Raw genomic sequence first — 24,892 nt, 5'->3', positions numbered from 1 at the left:
ATACATAAACTTCCAGGAAGAAACAAAGTAGGGGAGGGGATGGAAAGGGACCACCATTAGTTTAAAAGATACCTAAAAGATAGATCCCATACGCACATGCCAAAACCGTATTATGGTGTGTAGGCATACAACTTAGGTGATAAAACTATAAAGAAATGTAAGGAGGATATTACTACAGAAGTCAGGATAGTCAGGGGAGGGAGGAGGTTGTGATTAGGACTGGGCTTGTGGAAAACTTCCAAAGTGGCTGGAAAAGTTCAATTTCTTGATCTGTGTGATTTACAAGGGTATTTGCCTTATATACAAAAATCAATTACAAAAATCACCTGCAGATCCTTGGACCCACTCAGCCCTGCTAATGTAGGATCTGTACGGGTAGGCCCCAGGCATTTGCATTTTAATATACTCTGCCTAGTGATTTTTATGCACACTAATTTGAACCATTTGACTGGAACGTAAGCTTCACAAACCTTGTCTGTTTTCACCTAATTGCTATAGCAAAGTATTTGCCATAGGAAGCTGCTTAATAAATATATGCTAAAGGTGTGTGTTGGGGGAGGGACTATACCATAAAATTGTCAGAGAATGAGAGCAAAGAGGACTAAACTCTATAAAATTATAATCGATAATTATGTCTACTACTCACATGAATCTAGTACAAGCACAAAGGAACAATATGGGGTTTACCTGCTAAGTATGTTACATTTATAGCTAAGAGACACAACTCCTGGTAATTTAGCTATATAATATTTTCTATATAATATTTATCTACAAAATATTTTCTATCTCTGTACTTTCTATATATTATCTATATAATAATATGCATCATATATACTATATACCTAACAGATATAATCGTTTATAACAGATATGATTATATATCTGAATAGGGGCTTGATATAAAATATATAATATGATAAAAATAACCATAATTATATAATATATAATTGACATTACATAATAGCTATATAACAGATATATTACTATGTAATATATACACTATTACTACACAGTAGTATATACAGTCTTTAGTACTATATATTATTATTGTATATTACTATTATACATAACAGATAATATATATAATAACACAAATATACATTAATATATATTATTATGTAATATGTTACTATTATATATAATAGATAATATATACAATATTAGATATAACACAAATAAATACATAATATATAAAATAATATTGTCTATGGAGTCCCAGTATATGTGAAACCATTCTAATCGCAAGACTGACAAATTGACAAATGACCTACTTGAGCCTTCATCGTCTCCCACCTTTCACCAAAATCTACATCCACTCTCCCCATTTCCTCACCTGCCATTCACTCCCATATTCCAATTTGGTTCCAACCACCATCACTCCACTGAAACTGCTTCCTCTAATGTGAACAATAAACTTCTACTTGCTGTCCTAAGAGTACTTTCCATCTGTTACTTTAAATCCTCCCTCCATGACACTGTTGACCAGTTCCCTTTTTGAGATATTCCTTCTTTGACTTTCATGTCATCTGTCTCTTCTGTTTGTCATACAATCCTCTGGCCATATCTTCTCAGACTCTTCTTTATCAGTACCTCCAAATATCAACAGCCCCTGGAATTCCATCCCAAGCCCTGTCATGCAATCTCATGGTTAAAACTCCCATCCCAAAGCAGATGTCTACAAACCTATACTTTAGCCTAGGCTTCCATCCTGAATTTTAAAACCATATATCCAACTACCTATGATTCATAAATACTTCAAACCAAGCATATCTAAAACTAAACTTACCATCTTCCCTCCAACATCAGCTACCATTTCTCAAAATGAATGGCACTATCCAGTTGCCCAAAACAGAAAGCTGAGACTCTACCAAGGACCCTCTCCTCGACCATCTAATCAACCATAAAGCCCTATTGATTTCATTTCCTATATTTCTCTCTTCCCATTCTCATTTCTCTAATTAGCCCCTTGCTATAGACTGAATTGTGCCCCTCCCACCCCCAAATTCACATGCTGAAGCCCTAATTGCCTATGTGACTGTTTTGGAGTAAAGTAGTAATTAAAGTTAAGTGAGGTCATACGAGTGGCCCTATTCTAGTAGGATTACTGTCCTTATAAAAACAAATGATAGAGAGCTCACTCTCGCTCTGTCTCCACCATGTCAGGACACAGGGAGAAGGCAGCCATCTATAAGCCAGGATGAGAGCCCTCACTAGGGGTCGAATCGGCCAACACCCTGATCTTGGACGTCCTAGTCTCTAGAAGTGTGAGAAATAAATTTCTGCTGTTTAAGCCACCCAGTCTGTGGTATTTTGTTACGGCAGCCCTAGCAGTCTAAGACATCCCTCCTCACTTCCTGCCCTATTACTGTTGCCCTACTCCAAACTCTCCTCCCACCAGGCTGATCTTCCACACACAAAAATATGAGGGCACCTCTCTGCTAAAAGGTCTTCAATAGCACGCCATTGCCTGGAAGATAAAATGTAAACTCAAGGCTGGGCCTTATCTCCTCCACCTTAATCCCTCACAATACTCAACACCTTCTTGTTTTCCTTACAGGCCATGTCTGCCTGCTCTCTAATGTTTCTGTGTTCGGGCACATGTTGTTCCTGCAGCTGGAATGCCTTTCCTAACCTCTGATTTGTACCAGCAAACTCCTACTCAGACTTCCTCAATTCTGAACTCATGCCCTACTCCCCCTTAATTTGTGCTCCCATTGCACTTTAAATATACTCCCATAAAAGCATTTACCTTATTGTACTATGATGATTTATTTGCATGTCTGTAAGTCCCTTGAGGTCACAGAATGTACCTTTCCATCTACATATTCCATAGGATCTGGCATAGAGTAAACGTTCAATACTTGTATTCTACATGAATAAAGGAAAAAATGCCACAATGGTAGATCCTTAACTGATGCTCCAAAGAGCATTTAATGACTCATTTTTATAATAAATGATATTTATAGTAGTAGTACATTAGTAGTATGATCTAATTATATTAGATCAAGACACTTTTGATGCGCCATAAAGTAAAAGAGTACACCCACCCAGCCACTGAAAGACCAAGACCCACTAAAGTGATAACTGACACATTAAAATTTCTTACGATCCGTACCTCCTTCAGAAGTTCAACACTGTGCTCTAAAAGGTGAATCAAAGATGAGCATTCCCCAGTTATCTTTAAGCTGACTTCACAGACACACAACACCTGAAGGGTCATCTGGGTAAGCTGAATTTTCCAGAAAATGGGATGACGCAAAAGGCTTAAATATACTTCCTCGATAAACAGCATCACTTCTGTCGTCTCCATCAAATCTTTCATCTGTTTAAAAAAGTCATTACATGATATTAAAATAATATACAAACCAAAAGATAATTTTAAGCTATACAAGAAGTTTTAACAACAAATATTTAATTATTAATTAAATATTTAACAACAAAATATTTATCTCTAAACCTATAAAGACTTAAAGGAGATCAAGCAATTTACATAATTCAAAGAGGCTTAAACCATACAACTCTGCCTTCTCCTTTTGTCACTAACCAAAATACAATTTGCTACTGTTTTCTGTTACTGCTGGTTGGCACAAATTTTTTTCATTTACTTTTCTAACTTTTCTGAGCGCAGATTTTCTAAAACAAGTTGTACAACACTGCCAACATGTTGAAGGAAATTAATTAAAGTTTGTTTTGAGTTCTCCAATGAACTCTCCTTTTTACAATTCCAACAAAGTTACCTGGTAGTAAAGGATTAGCATGTTATTTTAATGTACTATTAAGCCCTTCATCTGCAAGATATTTGCTCAGACAACCTTAACTGAGAGCATCATTTCCACACTTGGCAGATGCATGAAAGACCATATTCAAATGGTAGGGTGTCTTCTCAACAGGCTAATGTATTAGATAGGAAGGACTTGGGCGCTCTTGAAAATCCCAATTCAATTCAAACCCAGCTGTTCTGATCAAAATTCTGGAGTTGGTATTAAGGATATGGTCTTGCTCGCAGATATACTGGCATTTCCCAGAGATTACAAACAATGAACCATCTGCTTCAATCAGGAGCCCTGTGTCTGTTAAATTCATCAAGAGGAAAGCCTACAGTTGACCAGCTGTACCTTTCACCAGTCGTTACCACCATAATAACCCAAAATGACTAGAAGTTATACACAGAGAGAAAAATTAATTCCTAGCAAACAAGAGAAAAAACGATATTAAAAGATCAAGGGGGAGGAGATAGCAGAAAATACTAAGTTATAAAAAATAAATGTGAACAGTCCAGAAGCTAAATTATTTTGCTCTTTTGCAAATATACAATGGGAAAGGCAAAAGGCCACCAAGAAAAGAAAGGGATTTAAAACAAAGAAAAGCCTCGTGTTTATTTGACAACATATTTCTTTAGTGCATTTCTTTTGTGCATACTTGAAATTTTCCATAATAAAAAAAAAAAAATTTGAAAGACTACCTCATCAAGTTAGCATTAAAGGCTCTCTAATCTTTAACATTATCAAAATTCTTAACAAGAATACTTTCGAAGTAATGTTCTGTTTTTATATAGAAATAGATCATGTGCAATGAATAAAATGTGCAATGACAAGAGTCACAATTAAAAAGAAAGAACGAGTGGAACCAAAGTCAATAGTGAAATCTAAGGCAGGTAAGTCCAAAAAAAGACAAGTCCACATATTTTATAAATATAAAACGGAAGAGCCACTGATGCAAGAAGAAAGAGAAGGAGCGTTTCAGTGACCGCCATTTCATCATAGGTCAATAGGATGGCATGGCTATTTCTAAAAAAAAAAAAATGTTTTTAATTAATGTGATTCTGTTCAAGCGCTCATATAGGTCAGACCACAGTGACAGTACTGTGAGAACACTTTCCAGTAACACATTCTGAACACCAATACACCAGAGAATTCCCAGCACAGGACAGTGAAAAGTCTGAAAACCATTCGAGAAGGAAAGAAATTGATGAAGGAAAGAAAGGAGGGAGGGAGAGAGCGAAGAATGAAAGGATGTAAAGGGAGAAAAGGAAGGAAGAGAGAAAGAAACAACACGATGGGATGCAGATGGCTTTTTAAAACCTTATTTTGCTTTGTTCTGTGAAGAATGGAGACTAATGGGTAAAGTCTTAGAAAAATACAGGTCAATTAGAAGCACTTGCTAAAAAAAAATAAATTGTTGCCTTGCAAAATAGCATGCTTCCTATCACTAAAATATTTAATTTGTCATAGGATGGTTGTTAAAGAGTATAAGAAATATCTGTAACCAGTGGGAAAATGGATTACATTGCTGCTAAGATCCCTTTCAACTCTCCAATTCTTCCTTCTAATAAAGCCGATTTGTTAAGTGATTAAACGTATTTATGTTGCTAGTTCCATTAGTTCCAAACAACGTATTGCTTCTTTTCTCACCTATTTCGACTATATTAACAAAGCCACAGATTCCCAGAAATATTCCAGAGCTCACTTCTAGAAACATTGAGGCTTGTCAATGTAGGTTCATGAAGATGAAAGCAAACATCTACCAAAGAACACAGAACAGGGTGATGCAAGCATGGCATGAAAAAGTGTACCCTAGTTCAAGATTTTCTGCCTATACATGGCTTTATTGCTCACACAAAATGGCTTTGGAAAAGCCACAGGAGAGTTCATTTTAATTAACTTTTCTCTGCCTTGATTACAGTAATGCCTATTCATGAGTCACAAAGGAAAGAATCACTCTAGTCACTCCTTGCTAACACAAACTTAAAACAGGTCATCTGTGACCTCAAGTGCTCACTTTGAAAAATATTCAGATTCCCTCCATCAGCTAGGCAGCATGGTGCTAAGATTCTAGGCAAAGGACAAACTTCAATGATGGGATGGGATGGCCTGAGAAATGAATCACTACACTAAAATCACAGCACACTGGCAACCAGAATTCTTTTTAAATCTATGGTTATAGAGACATTAGCTCAAATTTCTCTCTCCCTTGAACTCCCCAGGCATTTTATCCATACCTCCATTAAATATCTTCCACCCATCTACGCTGAATTATGAGAATCTATATACTTGTCTTAACTCCCTCACTAGACTGTGAGCTTCTCAAGAGCAGGATCCAGCAGGGTCACTGAATATGTTGTAAGGGGACATGCAGAAACTGGAATCTAGCCAGCACTCAGCTGATCAAACTCTGCATCCCCAGGGCTATATCCACTCAGAGACACACTTTTTTCTAATTTGCACGAAGAGGTATTTTTTTCCCTTATACCTCTGTGTGTCTAGCACAAGGCGAAATTCAACTTAAAATTCTTTTCCCTGAGAAGTCTTTCTTACTTAAACAAAGGAAAGTTTCCATTCCTACTAATCCTAAAATGGACTAGATTGATTTATATTTCTGTGAATTTAGTTAACATTGTATATATTAATGTTAAATCTAGATTTGGTTCCTTCATCATCTCCAAAAGCTTGTAAGCACTTCTAGAGCTAGGATTGTGTCTGAGTTTGACAAATCACATAGGTTCTACTTTATGTATGACAATAACAATCAACACTTACTGATGCTGATTAGTGAAGGAGGATGAAAGGTCTTACCTGCAAACAAGGAACCATGTCGCAACACAATTGAAGTATCTGTTGTTCCAATATTGATGGTTGATCTTTGTCACAAACCCGGGGTTGAAGTAAGACTTTTAGCAGGGCTAGTCGGAGTTTAGCATATTCTTGTAACTGGGATGGTTCACAATATAGATACCATAGAAATGGTGCCATTATTTGGACACATGAAACTTCTGACCTGCAAGTCATGTAATGCATAAGCCAGTCACTGAGTTAAACAGAGTACCGAGCAGATAACAAGCAAATATCAACTTATAGATCACGACATATCATAAACTATGATATCATCAAGTGTAACTTTTTTCATGATTCTTCTATTCCACCATGACCTGCCTAGACCCACACCAAACAGTTCTTTCTGCACTGGAGAAAATGACTCAATACTTGGAGACTGTAAGCCTGATGCCCAGGACTAAGAGAGTCTCCACTTGCACACTAGAATAGCATCTACATCTCCAGGACCAGTCTTTCATGAACAGCAGAACCATCTGAGAAGATTTTTCAAATTATAGATGTCAGGATCCACTCTCCAGGAGTATGACATAGGCATGCATTTTTAAAAAACTCTGCAGTTGAGGTTCTATGTAAAACAAACCCATACAGACCTCCTAAGAAGATTATAACAGTTAACATTTACTTGTCAACTTGTTAACACTTACAGTGTGCAAGTTGCTGCACTTTATGCCTTTAAACTCACTTGATCCTCACCACAACACTATGAAATAAAAAAAATTATTATCCCATTATGCAGATGCTGAAACTGAGGCAGAGAGAGGTGAAGTAATTTGCCAAGTACCTCCTCTTAAGCTCTTCCCACTCAAAGAAGGAAGACACTACAAATCTTTCAGTCTTCCTCCTTTCTAGAGTCATGTGCCACACAATGACATTTTGGACAACGACAGACCACATATATGATGGGGGTCCCATAAGATTAGTGCCATATAGCCTAGGTGTGTAGTAGCCTATACCATCTAGGTTTGTCTAAGTACACTCTATGATGTTCGCACAATGATGAAATCACCCTATGATGAATTTCTCAAAACGTATCCCAGTCGTTAAGTGACACATGACTATATTTAGATTTCAATGTATCCCAATAACTGCTAGTCCAAAGTCACTAAAATGCCAGAATGACCTTTCAGATATAAAAATTTGAGCTTAAAAGAGTTTACCCTTAAGATCAAGCATTTAGCCCAATTCACAAACCCTCCATAATTTGGCCTTTGCTGATCTTTCCAGCCTCATTGCTCGCTTCTCTCCATTCTCCACTCAACTACACTAAACTTCTTTCAGATCTTCAACCAAGCCCCTGGGCTTTCTATTCACTTGCTGTTCGCTCTACCTGTAATACTCTCCCCTTTCTCCCTTTACTGTTCCTTCTTCTGACTAATTTCTATCATCTTTCAGTTGTCTCCTTTAAAATAGCTCCCTGAGGGCCTTCCCTGATATCTAGCCTAGGTCAGATCCCCACTATCTGCTTCTACAGGATAATGACTTTACTGTCACTTATTTACTATGTCATTCATTTAATATCCCCTGTCTATAAACCAAATGAGGGCTTAGACCATGGATTTCTGTTTACTGCTATATTACCAATAACTGTACACACTAGGCCTTCAAAGAGATCTCAATCATTAAATTAATCAATTCAGTTACACTAAGTTATAGTCATTTTACAATTAGCATGCAATTAAATATCATAATTTTATTTTAATGTTTTTCATATTGATTATACATAGGAATCATTAGATAAGATACAAAGATGAACCAGGCATTACCTATCCTTAAGAAGCATACAGTCTAACAGGAACAATTGGTTCTGTTCCTGGATTAGAGGAGAGGAAGTGAAAATGCTAAAAGAAAGGTAAAAAGTGCAATACTTCATCTTCATGGAGGAAATGGCATTGGAGTTATGCTTGACAACATAATTTTATAATACCATACATTCCACAGCAATGTGATTTCAAAACACCATTAATAAAAATGTAAAAGTGACCAAATTGATAAGATTTAATTTATTCATTCGTTCATTTATTTGCTGGGAAAAATTTAGTGAGTACCTACAGTATACCATTCACTCTTCTACGTGTTAGAAACAAAGCAAGAAATAAAAATAGATTAAATCCTTGCTCTGGTGGAGCTCACAATCTGAAAGTTTTTTTCTTCTATCATGAGCACAAATACGTAATCTAAAAAATCAAAAGGAGGACTTCTGACTTCATAATTATTACCAAAATATAAACCTTTATCACACTATTAGGAAACTTAAAAAAGCTTCATAAATCAAGCAAGCAGATGATGTATATATAGGTTAGAATATGAAGAATAAGTTTCCAGAAAAAAAGATTTAAGAAACATTATTTCCCCATCTCTCTCTAATAATGTATTCCCCAAAGAATAAATACTATCCAGGTGTCAACAATGTCCACAAATCGCTTATCAGTTTTCTCCTACTTTGAGATGCTGAAGGTGAAATGCAAGGTTCATATAAAGAAATATATTTCCAAGATGCTGTTATTATTTGACATCAGGAGCATAACGTTGAGCTTCCTTAAGGACAATATACCATTTAAAAATCTCCTCGGCTTAATCTTCCTGATTTTAGATTTTGCATTTGCTATTTGGTATATTTCCTATTTCATACCCACTTCCGGGGTATGAAATTGACAGGGCTTAAGGAGAAAAGGAAAATACTAAAACAGATAATCTGAAATCCCAAAGTGATTAAGAAGGTTTAAAAATGTCATCAATTGTGCATGTACCCACACACAAGTCTTTCATATTTACTACGTTCACCAGTGTGGGAGAAGTACTGGAAAGAGACCTGAAATGAGTCAAAAAACTGAGGCTTTAGGCCCAACCCCACCACTAACTAGCCATGTGACTTTGAACAAGTCACTTAATGCTGCTCTCCTTAGTTCCCTATCTGAAAAAGTTATGTGTTAGACTAGATACCCTTAAAGTATCCAGGCCTAAAGACCATGACATCATTGTCAATTTACACAATTCTCAGTTCCATGAAGGCAAAGTCTTAACACCAAAGGCCTCATATAAATGAATGCAGAATTTAATTAGAAAATAATGCCAAAAAAAATCCAGCATGAAGATATGCTGTCATTTCAGGACATCTACATACTACTAAAAATGAACACAAACAGCTAGTCTAATCAACAATTCCTAACACAGAAAGAGCTAAAATATAAGTTATCTTCACAATGATTTGCCTCCTTCCCATAATCGTGAATCACTACTTATACTCTTGTTACCAACCTTCCTTCATTACCTTCTAAACAACAACTTAAAAACTATTAAGTTAACTTATTATAAAATTAAATCTCAGGAAACTGTCTGCTGAAAAATGCAACCAGAATTATCAATTTCATTCTGCAAAGAATAATCCCATAGTGCAAAAGTAGAATGAGGCAATTGAAATTACTCTTCGCAAATAAATAGAAAATAATTTAGAACTTCCACAAGGCTCTAGATAGCATACTCCAACACCTGAGAATTTAAATGAAAGGATTAAGTCAATAGAAGCTTATCAGTAAATAAAACAAAGTCAATTAATTATCTTTTTTTCTTTTGAATATCTGGAAAAATTTCATTAGAATAACTACTTCCAAATCCCAATATAATACTCCTTTGAAATGAAAATAACCAAAGGGTAAGTTAATTACTTGTTGACTCATAAAGTATTGGAAAAGAGAGATATTCTTAAGGATTACCATAAAAACAAGCTTAATAACAAATTCGGCACCTCAGTAGCAGCATCTTTTATAAAGTTTCTCAATCTATCTAACAAGAAAGAAAAATTTTGTTAAACAAATGTGTTTATAAATTTGTTATTTTTGCTTTCTGACATAGTTGAACAAAGACTTATTTAGTAAATATTAATATCTTACCTTTGAAAACGCAATCCTGGGTGAGGGAAGAGAGGATGATAATGATGTTTATTTTGAGCTATTCATTCAAATGTTACATGGACTTTTCTCATTGGCAGATGATTACAAGGTTCCCTACATCTCTTTAAAACTTCCTGTGGCAGTACATCCTGCCTAGAAATTCCACCTAAAATTGAAGTTATGGACTCAGAAACAGTGTTCTAAGAAACTATATCTATAGGACACTGTAAGACCTTCAAGAGCAAGAAAACATGAATGTAGCTGGTATGGTGAATGTAACTCATGCATTGGATTACCCAGGACAATGGTATCATATCATGACTTTGTGTGACGGTAGTAAGTATACAGTGATATTACATATTAGGTGGTCTACAACCCACTGACTGGGCCCCACCAATCCGTGAGCCTCATGTATATAAATTCAACATTTATAGAGCACTTAGAAATCTGCCAGGCATTATTAATACAAAGAATAATGAGACACAGTCTCTGCCCTCAAGAAGGTTTCACAGTTAATAGAGGACAGTAATTATAAACCAACGTAGTAAGTATAATGATGTTAGCAATCACAACTGAAGTTATCATGGGAGCATGTAAAAGAGACACTTAATCCAGCTTGGTATGCAAAGACTTCCTAGGACAGAGAATGCCTAAACAGAGATTTAAAATAGAGAAATTAGTCAGGAAAGGGTTGGGTAAGATTCAAGAGAGTAAGGGGGTCACCAATAAGCAAAAGCACAGAGGCAAGGGAACAAAACTGCTTCCTGTGTGGAACCAAAAGCAAGTCAGCTTACTGCTCAATACACAACTCATAAATTGTGAGATAAAGAGAAGATAAAACTGTGAAACAGGCAGAAACCACATCACACACAGAGCCTAGCTTGACATACTGCATTTTATCCTGTAGCCCAGGGATTTTCCAACTATTTCAGAAACCAAATTACTGTTTTCCAACAGAAACCTTCCATAAGATGTCAGTGTGTAAGTTCTATAAAAACAGAGCTGAAGGTGTTCCCTGTGCTTAGCCCATACAAGTCCAGTTTGAAAACAACAGTGGTGGTGATTTAAGCAAAGGAGTGATATAATAAGATTTGCTCTCTTGATATATGACCTTGATGCATGTTTAAAAAATGGAGTTGAGCAGGACAAGATTGGAGGCAAAAATGCCAGTTGTGAACAGATGGTAACAGCCAGAGCAGGAGATGACAATGACCTGAGCCAAGGCCACAATGGTAAGGACAGAAGAAAGGGGGTAGCTTTGAGGACCATCAGGAGGCCTTGGTGAAACTAAACTGACTGCACATATGGTGGCTATCTGGTCCCAGCTGGCAGTATTAGTTGATCCCAATCGGCAAGTTTCTAATGGAGAGATTAACAAACTAATCAATTTCCAGAGGGAAGAATCTATTTTCTATATGTACTGTGTAGTACTTTACCGAATATTTCTAATTAACTTTCCTAACTAACCAACGCTTAACTTCTTTAATAATAGCTTTTCTCAATTCACTATTTTAACAATCAAATCTGGTAGGTTTTTTTCTCTTACTCAAAAAGAAAATAGAAAACTATATCCTGTTCTAAGATATTTCTTTTCTTCAGGAGAAAACACTATAGTTAAAGCAGCTAAAAACACAAAAAACAAAAACAAGCTCTAAAATTAGCATATACCATTCCATCTCCCTCATTTATTCTATTTTACATTACCTTTCAGGGCATCGCTGGAAAAAATTTGTCAGCTGCTGCAAAAGTACTGGCCAGCAATCAGGTCTGTGTTCAAGCACAGTGATCAAAGGCTGAGGATGATTTCTGAAGAACACAGAAAGTCACATTGGAAGCTGTCATTTCAGGACTACACATTCTCAATAACCAAATATAGCAGCAAAAAAGCCACTACCATCTAGAGACTTTTTCAGGATTCGGAGTTGTCACAAAACTATCACTTGCTGCATTTGTTGCAGAGTTGGTCCATGAGAAACTGACATTTTTTCCTTTATCTAACTATTTTGAAGAAGAGAGAACGAACCCCAGAGTCTTAGAGACCCAAATTTGAGAATAGACTCTGCCATTTAATATCTCTATGACTTTGACCAAGCTCCTGAATCCGGAAGCTGTCTCATATCCATCCTCTTGGTTCCTTCATTCCTGGAAGTCATGGGCTACCTCCTCCTGCTGCTCTTTTTCCAAATCTGGAAGGTTCCATTTCCTCTAACATTGCCCCAACTTGTAACACTATCTCTCCTTCTCTGTTTCCACTTACCCCCATTGTTTTTAGTGTATGGATCTTTGTTTCCCCAGCATATTTAAGATGAGGAAAAAATACATATTTCTCCCCTCACAAATAACAAACTGTCTAAATTGAAAATTCTTGAAATTTCTGTTGAATGAGGATGAATCTTTTTATTTGGGCTACATCCATTAAGATACCTAAAAAGACTGTATAAAACATAAGATCTGAAATCTGCAGGACTCTCAAATAAAGGGGTTAAAAAAAGAAAAAAAGAACAAACGAGTTATTTTAAATAGTTCCAAAAGCCTACTAAAAATTATAAATTCCTTAGCTTTTTAAACTATGAAGTACTACATAAAGTTTTTAGTTATTATTGACATGGCTTCTTCCTCCAAAAATTTCTTTAAATAAAATAAAAAACGCTCATTGTAAAAAAAAAATCAAACAATACAGAAGTATCAATCTTTTTTACATAAAAGGAATTATATACATAATGCTTTACTTTAATCTTAATTTTTAACCCAGCAATATATTACTAGCAATGATTCAAAAGTAAGAACAATCCAGTTGCACCCAAATGTTTTTCTAAGACTGCCTTCTTGGTGGTTCTCAAAATGTGATGGCCTTACCAGCAATATCAGCATCACCTGGGAACTTGTTAGAAATGCAAATAAATTCTCAGGCCCCAACCCAGACCTATTAATAAATAGCCCTCCAGACAATTATGAGGCACTGCTATAAAGCAGTGGTTCCCAGGCCTGGTTGCATGTTAGATTCATCTGTGGAGCTCTTTGAAAAATACCAATGCCCAGGCCTCAATTATATCAGGGTTGCTAGGAATGGAGCCCATGCACTAGTAATTTTTAAAAACTCTTCCAGCAATTCTAATGTGTTGCCAAGGTTAAGAACCATTACAAGTAAAAAACCACAGCAGAGGGAGGTTAGGAGTTAGACAGTTTTCTGATTTTTTTTTTTCTCTGAAACAGAAAAGTATGGCAGATCCAACACATCAAAACACTCCTGTTAAACACCTCTCTGACACTACTACACAGTTTCTGGGTATTATAACACCATCTCTTTATTTTCTCCTCAACGTCACCTAATTTATCATGCACTAACTTCACATGCTGGCAGCCTCCTGTTTGTTAAAGCACAGGCTATTTCTGACTGATCAGATTACTGCCATTGCTAAGGGATCGCTCCAAGCGAGTTTTATGCCAAAACTCAAAAATCATATCAAAAGCACATTTCCAAATTCCAAACTCTTTGGTGGTTAAGCCTATCTAGAATTTGCTTCTACTCTAGTTGCCATAGACATTCAGAAACAAATGTTACAAATCCTGAAAGCTTCTCAGGTATGTCACATCAGCTGAACTTCTTAGATTGAGAGTTCAGTAGGTCATGTTTAGTTAAACACGAATAAAATGGAAAGAACAGCAACTGCCATGATTTCAGCTGTGGGTTTTTCTTCTGACAAGCACCATATTGAAATGAGAAGCATCAGATATTACCATCCATTAATCTTCCAGATAAGGGTGGCATTTATGACTATTTAAGAAGAAATTCCAAGTTACCACATGGTTTTGGATGATCATAAAGCACTGAGGTGCTTTTCAATACTCTTCCCTCATAAGTCATCCCCTACCCCTTCCCATTCCTCATCCAAAAGAACTGTTAAGGATCTATCTCCTTTTTAAAACAGTTAGCTTTGTCCAAATTAAATTAGGTCCACAGAGATAGTAATTTTAAAGTAGGATTAGAAATGATGCACATATGGCAAACAACTCTATTATAATTTAGCTTCTACCTCACTGGGATCATGGGAAACACTAGCTTTGTTGCATGAAGCTGAAGGCCTATTTTGCTAGCTATTGGATTCAGCAGACTCTATTTAGTAACTCAGACTTAAAGTTTAAAGATGAGATTAAGTAGAATATAGTAGGATAGGGATTATCAGATTAATTACTGATTTAGACAACTGGATAATTAACTTTTCCAGAGAACTGATTATGTCAGATCCAAGTGGAAATATTATAGGGAATAATATATATTATTGATTCCAAGACACTAAAAACCTTAAGGGAGATGGGAAATCCAAAATAAGAACATTGAATCTTACTGTTGATCAACATTTAATTACTAATATCATACTCTTTCAACTGAGCACAACTAAACTAAAATCAATTATAATTGCCAAATTTTCTTTTAATACCTTAAACATAATCAGCAAAAAGCTCAATTCTCCCTTATGAGACATCAAATTGGTTTGTAAATACACAAACAAAATTATACATCAAGTCTTATGCTAACATAATGGAATGGATGCATTTTTTAATTCAATATACTTTATTGTGCAACTTCCATACATGAGAGTTCTCAATCTTGGCATTACTGACACTGGGGGCCAGATAATTCTTTGTTGTGGGGGTTGTCCAATGCACTATAGGATGTTTAGCTGTATTCCTGGCCTCCGCTCACTAGAAGTTAATAGCATTCACCTTAGTCATGACAACCGAAACTGTCTCCAGACATTACCAAATGTCCCCTGGTTAAGAACCACTGCACTAGGTAAAATGACAAGCACTATGAGAGGCACAAAACTGATTACAACACGGTATCAGCCCTGATTTATTTAAAAAAACTATGATTCTACTTTCACCCTACCTTACATTGAACCAAAAGCAATCAATCAATCATGCTCAAAATTTTAAGTTTCTTGTGGAACTATAGTCATCAAATATTAACATTAGGTGAACCAGAGTAACACAATACAGTAAAAAGTAGAAGACTTAAAATAGAAAATAAATGTAAAAGTATTCCTTTGCAAAATATAGAATCATGTTCCAAAAAAAACAAACAGCATTAAATAATATACATACTAATTTGGGTATGATAGCAAATAGACATTTTCCTATTTAAAAGATTATAATTAGAGCATTTAAAATGTCATAAGGCTAAGTATAGTTTACTCGATGTATTCTAGAACTGATTATTAAATTTATGGATTATTCAAGATTTTTCTTTTCTTTCTTCTTCTCACTGCTTGTTAGTCATTCTACTTCTTTCAAGTACATCCAACTGAGAAAGGTCAAGGTAAATGGAAGGATCCACAATTTAAAGAAGTCAACTTTGCCCTTCTTTAGAAGCACTGCTGATCAAAAAACAATGTGGTACCAAAAGAACACCAAAACAAAACCTGGGTTATACCTTAAAATTTCAATTATCCCCAAACCTGCTATTCAAGTTATAAAGAGTAAGCTGACTACAACACTTTATTCAAAATGATAGATGAGTTGATCATACAATCAACCTGATCACCTGTGCCACTAATAGTGGCAGACAAGAAGCTACACAAGTTTTGAAAAACAAACACAAATGTGGGACATTGTCATTATTATTATTAATATAAGCAGTGCCTACATAGTAGCATCAGATCATTTACTATTATGCTGCCACATCCATATCTCAGAAAAAATTAGAAGTGGAGAGGTGAGGTGAAATAGAGGAGGGAAAGCATTGCATTAAGAGTCAAGAGTTCCAAATTTACATTCTGGCTCTGCAACAAATCATGTGATCTCTGGTAAGAGAATTAAGCTCTCTTGGGCTAAGTTTCTTCATCTATAAAATGAGGAAATGAGACTAAGTACCTTCCAGTGCTAAAGTTATATAACCCAAGCCACCCATTAAAGCCCTAACCTTCATACTTCTCAGGACTGGAGGCGGAACCCAACCCTGTAAAGGTGGAAAGCAGTAAAAATGGCTCTCAACTATTAATAATTCCATGCCAAGCTTCAATGGCTCTAAGGCCAATGTCTAATAAAATCTAAGACCTCAAGAAAGAGGTCTCCTATTTTTATCTCAAAGAGATAAATCATCCTATTTTTTTTTTTATTTCAGAGAAGTAAAGTGCTATGTCCAGATTGAGCCTACAGAAATTTTTAAATCAGAATTCCTAACTCTTGAGACATCCAACAGATTCTGCTTTCTTCTTAAAAGAGAACAACATTGTTTCTAAAGATCAAAATCAATACAAACCAGGCAACCAGGTCACCCTTCAGTGGCCTCTAGTGCCTCTAATCTCTCCTTCACTGTGTGTTATTTTTTTCTGCCATAGATGAACCAATTTGTTGTACATTCTCTGGCACTTTCCCATTTCATAATTTGTAAATGTTTTAGTTACTATTTTAAGTAAAGTATTTAACATAGTACATACAACATAGACTACTCTGTAAATGGGGTACTATTATGATTATCACGCAGGTAGGTTTGTATCTTAAACTAGAGCGTAAGCAGCTAGAAAGCTGGGTCTGTGTCTTCTTATGCTTTTCAGTGCCAAATGTACATCCAAATAAGTCTAAGACACACACACACTTTCCCCAAACCACCTTTTTAAACTCTGATTGGATCATGAAAAACCAACTTATCATAGTTCCTCCAGTACATTGTTTCAAAGTTCACATTGTGCAGAGAAAAAAACACGGAGGAAGCATGCAGAGTTGGTACCTAATACTTTGGTGCTCCCCATCCCTTAATAATATTGTCAACAACACAGAGCAGTACATGCATCTTAACAGAACAGAGTGGGGGAAGGAATGAATGATAAATTCATGGTTCCACTAGACTAGCACAGAGGCAATGATAAAATAAGGTAACTAGATTCACCCTTCCAAATATAAATACATTAATCTTAATAGAAAAGAGGGAGTAAAAGAAATTAGTCTTGTGGTAGGCAAATCAAAAGGCAAAAGTTATTTGTAACCTTTAGGTCCCTTCAACCTTTCTGCTATTTCTCTGAATATAGGGAAGCTATGATTTGATTTACATCATAAATTCAGCAATAGACACAGATTGTCTTTTCTGTGTGAGGAAACAATGCCTGCAGTCACCATGCATTTTCATGTATGCAGCTGTGACCCTGGCCCTTTCAGAACCATAGCATAGCACTTACTACATCAAATATGCATTTTAAAAGCATTTCGATACCTGCTCTGAATTTTGAATTGTAAGTGTTGGTTAGAAGCCAAAAAGAGGTTTTTAAAAAAGCTGGGAGGATTTTAAGTTAAAAAAATGCATAATAGAAATTTATCATGAAGATTCCACACTGAATATTACTATTAAAAAAAGAAAAATTAAACAATAATTGGGAATCATTATATATCCTGTAGTATTGTAAGACAAATGCATTTTGTCCTTTCCACACAAGCTCCCAGAAAAGGAAGATTTGGAGCAAAAACAATTTTAATTTTGACACTTTTGACTAATTTCATTCTTTCTTTGGGTCTATAATACAGATAGGGAGAGTATAAGATTTCTTTGAAAATATAGTTCACATTCCAATGATCCTGCCCCCACACTGAACCTTTCCCAGGATCTCTATTTTGAGAGGCAGGGTTTTAATGCAAAGGTGTCTGCTAATGCCAGAAGTCTGGGACTATTTTAGGTGCAGGCTGGCTGGGGGAAAACATACAAATACTTAGGGATCCAAAATTTCTATTAAGTTACATGCCATGATTGGTGGGGGGGGGGGGGGGACTAGAGACAAGATAAATAGGCTAAGAAGGCAAAAATTACAACATTTTATGGTCTTAAAGACATTTATCAGCAAATTACCATACCAATTTTTAAAATAAACATCTACATTTAGAAGAACTTATAAAGCATTTTCTAGCGGTGACTGCTAACTGGAATTGTACAATATGTGTAGCTTATTTTTTAGGTCTGACTATAAATCCCAGGTGTAAACCCCAGGTGATTAGAACCATAAATTGTGAGCAAAGACTTCCCTGGGTGGGAAAGAGGCAAGAAAAGAGGAAATGGAAACAGAAGGAAACACGCCGTTCGACAGAAAGAATCAACCTGCAGAGACAGATGGCCCTTGGAAAGTATTATTGGCTACACTCCCCCAAATTACTGCCCTAGCTTCTTTCTTATCCTTAGCTCTGCTGGGCTATTTCAGGGGCAGATCTGACACTGATACTCCCTTCTTTCCCATCTTCTTCTTCCTGATTTTTCTATAAAGATGTCCACTCAACCAGTAAAACAAGAATTCACAAGCCCTCAGAAAATTATATGCAAAATTTTAAGTACATTTGCATGTATATTTTCTAGGAGAAGGTCCAAAACTTTTATGAGATTCTCAAAGAAGGTCCTGATCCTCCTCCAAAAAAGGGTTAAGTACCAGTGAATTAAAGTTAAGTATAGCTAAGGTAATTGCCGCAGTTCAGCCTTGTTAAACTCACTCTTTAAAAAAAACTACAAAACTATAAAAACTATTTCCCAAAAAAAAGGTTATATATGATGTATTCTGCCCAGAAGTGGTAGGTCCCTAAGTATTGAGGCTTCTACAACTTCAGCAAAATAAAATATATTAATGTATTCTACTGGCTCCAATCTCTTATGGCAGCTTGATTGTGTAGTACAAATGATTTAATAACGGTGTCATGCTTACTTTATATTAAATAAAACCAAACATCTACATCTCAGGGGATCCCTTTACATAATATAGTAAATTATTGAAATAATCAACTCCCCAAAAAGCAAAATGCTCACTTTGACAACAAAACCATATGACAGTAACTGATGGTCGATTTTTTAAAGTGTTACAGGACTCAAAGCAACCTCATTCAGAAATAGTAAAGGTAATAAGGAATTTCCATAGAAATGAAAAACAATAACAACTACTCTTAATTAAAGACTAAGAGGTTTATTTTCAGGAACTTACAAAAAGCAGTTTACCTTCAGAATAAATGTAAAAGGCAAAAACACTAAAAATTCATTGGACTTGGAAAGCACACAAAAATATTCCAGAACACATAAAATGTAGTATATCCACGCAGTAGAATATTATTCAGCCATAAAAAGGAATGAAATATTGATCATGCTACAACATGGATGAACCTTGAAAACATTATGCTAAGTGGAGGCCAGACACAAAAGGCCACGCGCTATATAATTCCGTTAACATGAACTGTCCAGAAGAGGCAAATCCACAGATATGAAAAGTAGTGTTTTCTAGTGGCTAGGAGTAGGAGGTATTGAGGAATGACTGCTAATGGATATAGGGCTTCTTTTGAGGGTGGTAAAAATGTTCTGGGATTAGATAATGGGGACGGTTAAACAACTTTGTGAATATACTAAAAATCAGTGAATTGTACACTTTAAAAGGGTGAATTTTATGGTATATCTCAATAAAAAAGGCATCAAAAAATATTCCAAACTTAATTCAGCCACATACTATCTTAAATTTAGTTAACCTCTTCTAAATTTTAGAAAAATTCTTACGTATCACGTGAAGCATAAGTATATTGCCACTACAATAATCATAATAACTTGAATTTCCCTTATAAAGAAAAGTTCAAATCAGAATCTCATTTATTCCCTCAAGGTCCCTGGTTAATAGCCTAATTGTGCCCATTTTAAAGATGCAGATGTGGAAGGAAAGAAAGTTGTGTCTTTTTCTAATGTCACTATGAAATACCACGACATTTTTTGTTATTTTAACCATTTGTCCATGACTCCCAAACCTAGTTCCACATCAGAATCCCTTGCAACTTTTTAAAAATATATAGATTCTAGGTACCCATGATGGCTCCCACCCAAGCTTTCTAAATCAGAATCTATAAGAGTGGGACCTCAGAATCTGTAGAGTAAGTGAATTTCCAAAGATTCCTACCATTTCCACCTTCGAAACATATCTCTATCCCCATTGCCACTAGTACATGTGAAGGGAGCAGTACAGTTGGAAAATCACCATTTTGAAATCATCACAGTGAAAACTAGTTAGAAGGTCATGAGCTTAATGAGGAGCAGGATATTTGTATGGTCTCAAAGCATCTTCCGCACAGATTGCTTATTAGTAACAAGAGGAAAATGACAACTATACAGGAGAGAAAGCAGACATCACCTTGACTGTGTGATCAAAATTAAAAGCACCAGTGAGGGGTAAGATGGACATCAGTACCTCCAGATGTGACATCCTGAGAAGGACACATGATCACTTTCATAGTATTCAAAAATGTCAATGTCATGAAAGATAAAGAAAGGAAGGGCAACAGTTCCAGATTTTTTCTTTTTTTTTTTTTTTTGCACGAGGAAAATCAGCTCTGAGCTAACATCCATGCCAATCCTCCTCTTTTTTGCTGAGGAAGACCGGCCCTGAGCTAACATCTATTGCCAATCCTCCTCCTTTTTTTTTTTATCCCCTTTTCTCTCCAAGGCCCCAGTAGATAGCTGAACACCATAGTTGCACATCCCTCCAGTTGCTGTATGTGGGATGCCGCCTCAGCATAGCCGGACGAGCGGTGCACGCCCGGGATCCAAACCCGCGCCTCCAGTAACGGAGCGTGCACACTTAACTGCTAAGCCACGGCACCGGCCCCCCAGATTTTAAAAGACTAAAAAGATATGACAACTAAACGCAACATGTGATCCTAAACTAGATCCTAATCTCTCATAATAAAAAGAGAAAAGGTATAAAAGGACATTATTAAGACAAATGACAAAACTAGAATATGGACTATAGATACAAGTACTGTTTCAATGTTAAATGTTCTCAATTTGATAACTGCACTCTGGTTATATAAGAGAATGTCCTTGTTCTTAGAAAACACATACTACTGAATTTATACAATCTATTCTCAAATGGTTTTTAAAAAATTACATAGAAAGAATGATAAAGCAAATGTGGCAAAGTGTAAAAGAACTGATGAATCTGGGTAAATGAGATATAGGAGTCTTTTGTACTATTCTTGAAACTTTTCTGGAACTTTAAAATTATTTCAAAATAGTAAGGTAAAAAGAAAAACCTTCCATGACTTCTCACTACTCTTTAAATAAAACACAGTCTTCGCCATGGTGTTGCATATTCTAGGCCATGCCTGCCTCTCCTGGGCCTCTATCTAGGCCTCTCCTTCCCTTGAGCACTAAGCTCCAGCCATTCTGCCTCCTGTTAGTTCCTCAAGTGCACCACGCTCTTTCACACAGCAGCATCTGGACACATGCTTTTCCCTAGATCTGAAACACTCTTCCTGCACTCTTTACAAGCCTGAGTCCATCTCATCCTTCAAAATAGATATAAGAGAAAATGCAAAAACAGTTTAATGCTAATAAAAAGCTGGTTACCAAAACTAAAACTGAGGCTACATTTTTTTTTTCCCCTTTTTCTCCCCAAAGCCCCAGTAGATAGTTGTATGTCATAGTTGCACATCCTTCTAGTTGCTGTACGTGGGACGCCGCCTCAGCATGGCCGGCCAAGTGGTGCATCGGTGTGCACCCGGGATCCAAACCCGGGCCCCCAGTAGCGGAGCGTGTGCACCCAACCGTCAAGCCACGGGGCCGGCCCCTTGGGCTACATTTTGATACCCACAACCACAAACTGGTCTTAGTGCACTTTGCGTCAGTATTTATCTTGGGATTGTCTCGTTTTTCTGTTTGATGGCCCTAAGGGATGAATGCATTTGCCTTAAGAGATAAGTGAAAGAATCAATATGAATCACAAAGTAACTCAGCCTTTAGGACACACATGTTTAAGTTCTTCAAATTATCTCTCCACCCAAATAAACTACATAATGCTGCACTAATACACAGAGAGAGCACACAACTTTAATCTACTTGGGGTATAACCATCCACCACTATGGGACTAATCATCCATTTCAGAGCACACCATCTGGCAAAAACATTTAATATTCCCTTATTTCAGAAAGTACAGCTTGATGTTGATCAGACCAAACCTTTTCACAAATAAAATTCTTAACATTTGATATTTGTGCATGTCAGCCACTGTCTGGCACATCGGAATGATGCATGAATTCTGGAACAAGCAGTTACTGCTCATGAATTCACAGCTATTTCCTCACTTCAGCTGAGAGAAGAGAAATTTTTAAAAGACTGCCATAATATGAATATGCAGAGGAAAAATTAAAAGCAAAAGCACATGATACAATTTCAGGAGGAAAATGGCATATTACAAAGTAAATGAGAAAATGAGCCTCTAATAATTTATCAATCATAAAAGTTTAGTTTAGTTATTCTCCCTTGCAACCAAAATACCACCCAAATATCAGTTCTCTGCCACACTTCCTGTATGGTCAATATTAGAGAATGTTTAAATCACTTAGTTAAACATAAGTGTGTTACAGAAAAGTGGAGTTCAAGCTAACCAAAAGAAAATTCAGACCAAACAAAAGGGGAAGGGGAAAAACAAGCCTTCACTAAAAGATATCTTAGTAATGGCAAAAAAATAATAATAATAATTAGTATAACAATTGTTCCCAGGTAGAAAAGGGCTTCTAAAGTTTTGGAAAACAGTTAAATGCCTGAACTAGAGGTCACAGATTTGTTGCCCTTGGATTGCATCCTGTGAGCAGATGTGTTTTGTCTGCCTACCCCGTATTTTAAAAAATCTGTTTTCCAACATTTAGTAGTCAAGAGATTTTACATAAAATACTATTAATATTGAAAGATATGGAGGTCTGGCAACAACGAACCCACATGAACCCAATGAACCCACATAAAATGACCACATATTCTATTTTACTATAATTCAAATTAACCAGCTATTAGGACAAAAAGAAGTGAGAAATAAACTCCAATTGTATGCTAGCAGAGTCCTCAATACCATAAAACACAGATTAGTTTCATGCCCAGAAAGCTTACAATTATTTGTCATACTATTTCCATTTTAATTGAATCCTACAGCATAAGCAGGGAACACCTCTCAGTGGAGTTCTAAGCTTCTCATATCCTTTTTACGCTTTCACACACAGCTCATCAGTTGCCTCTCCAAGGCTGGATGATATTGCTAACCAACATGTGGCAAAAAGGGCTCTAAAACAGCATGACAATTTTCTGCTTGACTCAGGTAATCATAGCTCTCTTGAGGGGAATTTGCTCTTGAGGCTCACCTCTCCTCTGTTTCTCCTCTGTTTCTGTAAGTTCCCCTGGAGGAACTTAAGGTTCTTATACACTCGATTACACTCTACTGATTTATAGTGCCAAACAGCCATTCACATAAGGGCCCTCCATAAACATTACTGGATTATGCCAATTCAGGTGATTGATTCTGGACCTCTTAATGTGCCACCAATCTAAAGACAAACCTTCTATAGCCAATAAGATTTCAGCTCCTCAAACTAGGCTCCCTATCCAAACCTCGCACGTATTGTCTTTTGAAAACACAACGGCAGTTAGAAGAACCAACTAAAGGAGAAAATTAATTATAAATAGGAAAACAGGTGAAATATTACAGATGACTGAGGTCCAGCACTCACACACAGTGAGGAATCGGTATGAAAATGAGAGCAACTCTAATTCTCCTGCATGATAGAAAATTTCCTCTTACCATCATCTAAACCAATGCTTCCTAAACTTTAAGGTGCCTAAGAATTACTCGTAAAATCTTACTGGAATGCAGGCTCTGATTCAGGTAGTCCAAGATTCTGCATTTCTAACAAGCTCCCAGGTACTGCTACTGCTGCTCGTAGCTCTGCTACTTCCTAGTGTGGTGGGGAAACAGCAGCATCACCTGGGAGCTTGTTAGACAAGAATCTTGTGCCCACCCTAGACCTAAGGAAAGAGAAGCTGCCATTCAACAAGGTCCCAGGTGATTAGTATGCACATTAGAGAGCAGCTGACTTACCATCTTGTACTCACTGTGAATCAGAATCGCCTGGGACCTTTTTAAAACTACAAATGCCTAGGCCTCACAGCAGAGATTCTGACTCAGTCGGTCTGGGGTATTTGATTTTTCTGCTTGTTTTTAAGCACATCCAGGTGGTTCTAATGAGCAGCCAGTGTTGAGAACCATTGAATTAATACCGTACTGGGTGGAGGACAATACGGAGCGACTGCTAATGCGTGAGGAATTTCTTTTAGGGATGGTGAAAATGTCCCAAAATTATTATGGTGATGGTTGCACAATTCTGTAAATATACTAAAAACTATGGGAGGGCCAGCCCCGTGGCTTAGCGGTTAAGTGCATGCGCTCCACTGCTGGCGGTCCGGGTTCGGATCCCGGGTGCGCACCGACGCACCGCTTCTCCGGCCATGCTGAGGCTGTGTCCCACATACAGCAACTAGAAGAATGTGCAGCTATGACATACAACTATCTACTGGGGCTTTGGGGGGAAAAAAATAAAGAAAAAAATAAATAAATAAATAAAAACTATGG

At 36.5% G+C, this 24,892-nt stretch overlaps 1 protein-coding gene across 1 annotated transcript in view; it reads right to left on the bottom strand.

The window, feature by feature from the left end:
* FOCAD (focadhesin) overlaps positions 1–24,892 on the bottom strand; it is a 269,185-nt gene that overhangs the window by 208,466 nt on the left and 35,827 nt on the right. The window contains exons 6-8 of the mRNA XM_058565883.1: positions 12,203–12,304; positions 6,573–6,774; positions 3,116–3,322 (exon numbers count right to left, since the gene is read on the bottom strand). Of these exons, the coding sequence (XP_058421866.1) occupies positions 3,116–3,322; positions 6,573–6,774; positions 12,203–12,304 (511 nt within the window). The remainder of the gene's footprint in view (positions 1–3,115; positions 3,323–6,572; positions 6,775–12,202; positions 12,305–24,892) is intronic.

This window comes from Diceros bicornis, chromosome 22, assembly GCF_020826845.1.
Source record: "Diceros bicornis minor isolate mBicDic1 chromosome 22, mDicBic1.mat.cur, whole genome shotgun sequence".
Classification (NCBI taxonomy): domain Eukaryota; kingdom Metazoa; phylum Chordata; class Mammalia; order Perissodactyla; family Rhinocerotidae; genus Diceros; species Diceros bicornis.
The sequence above is the reverse complement of the archived record's forward strand: the minus strand, read 5'-3'. Positions and strand labels throughout refer to the sequence as shown.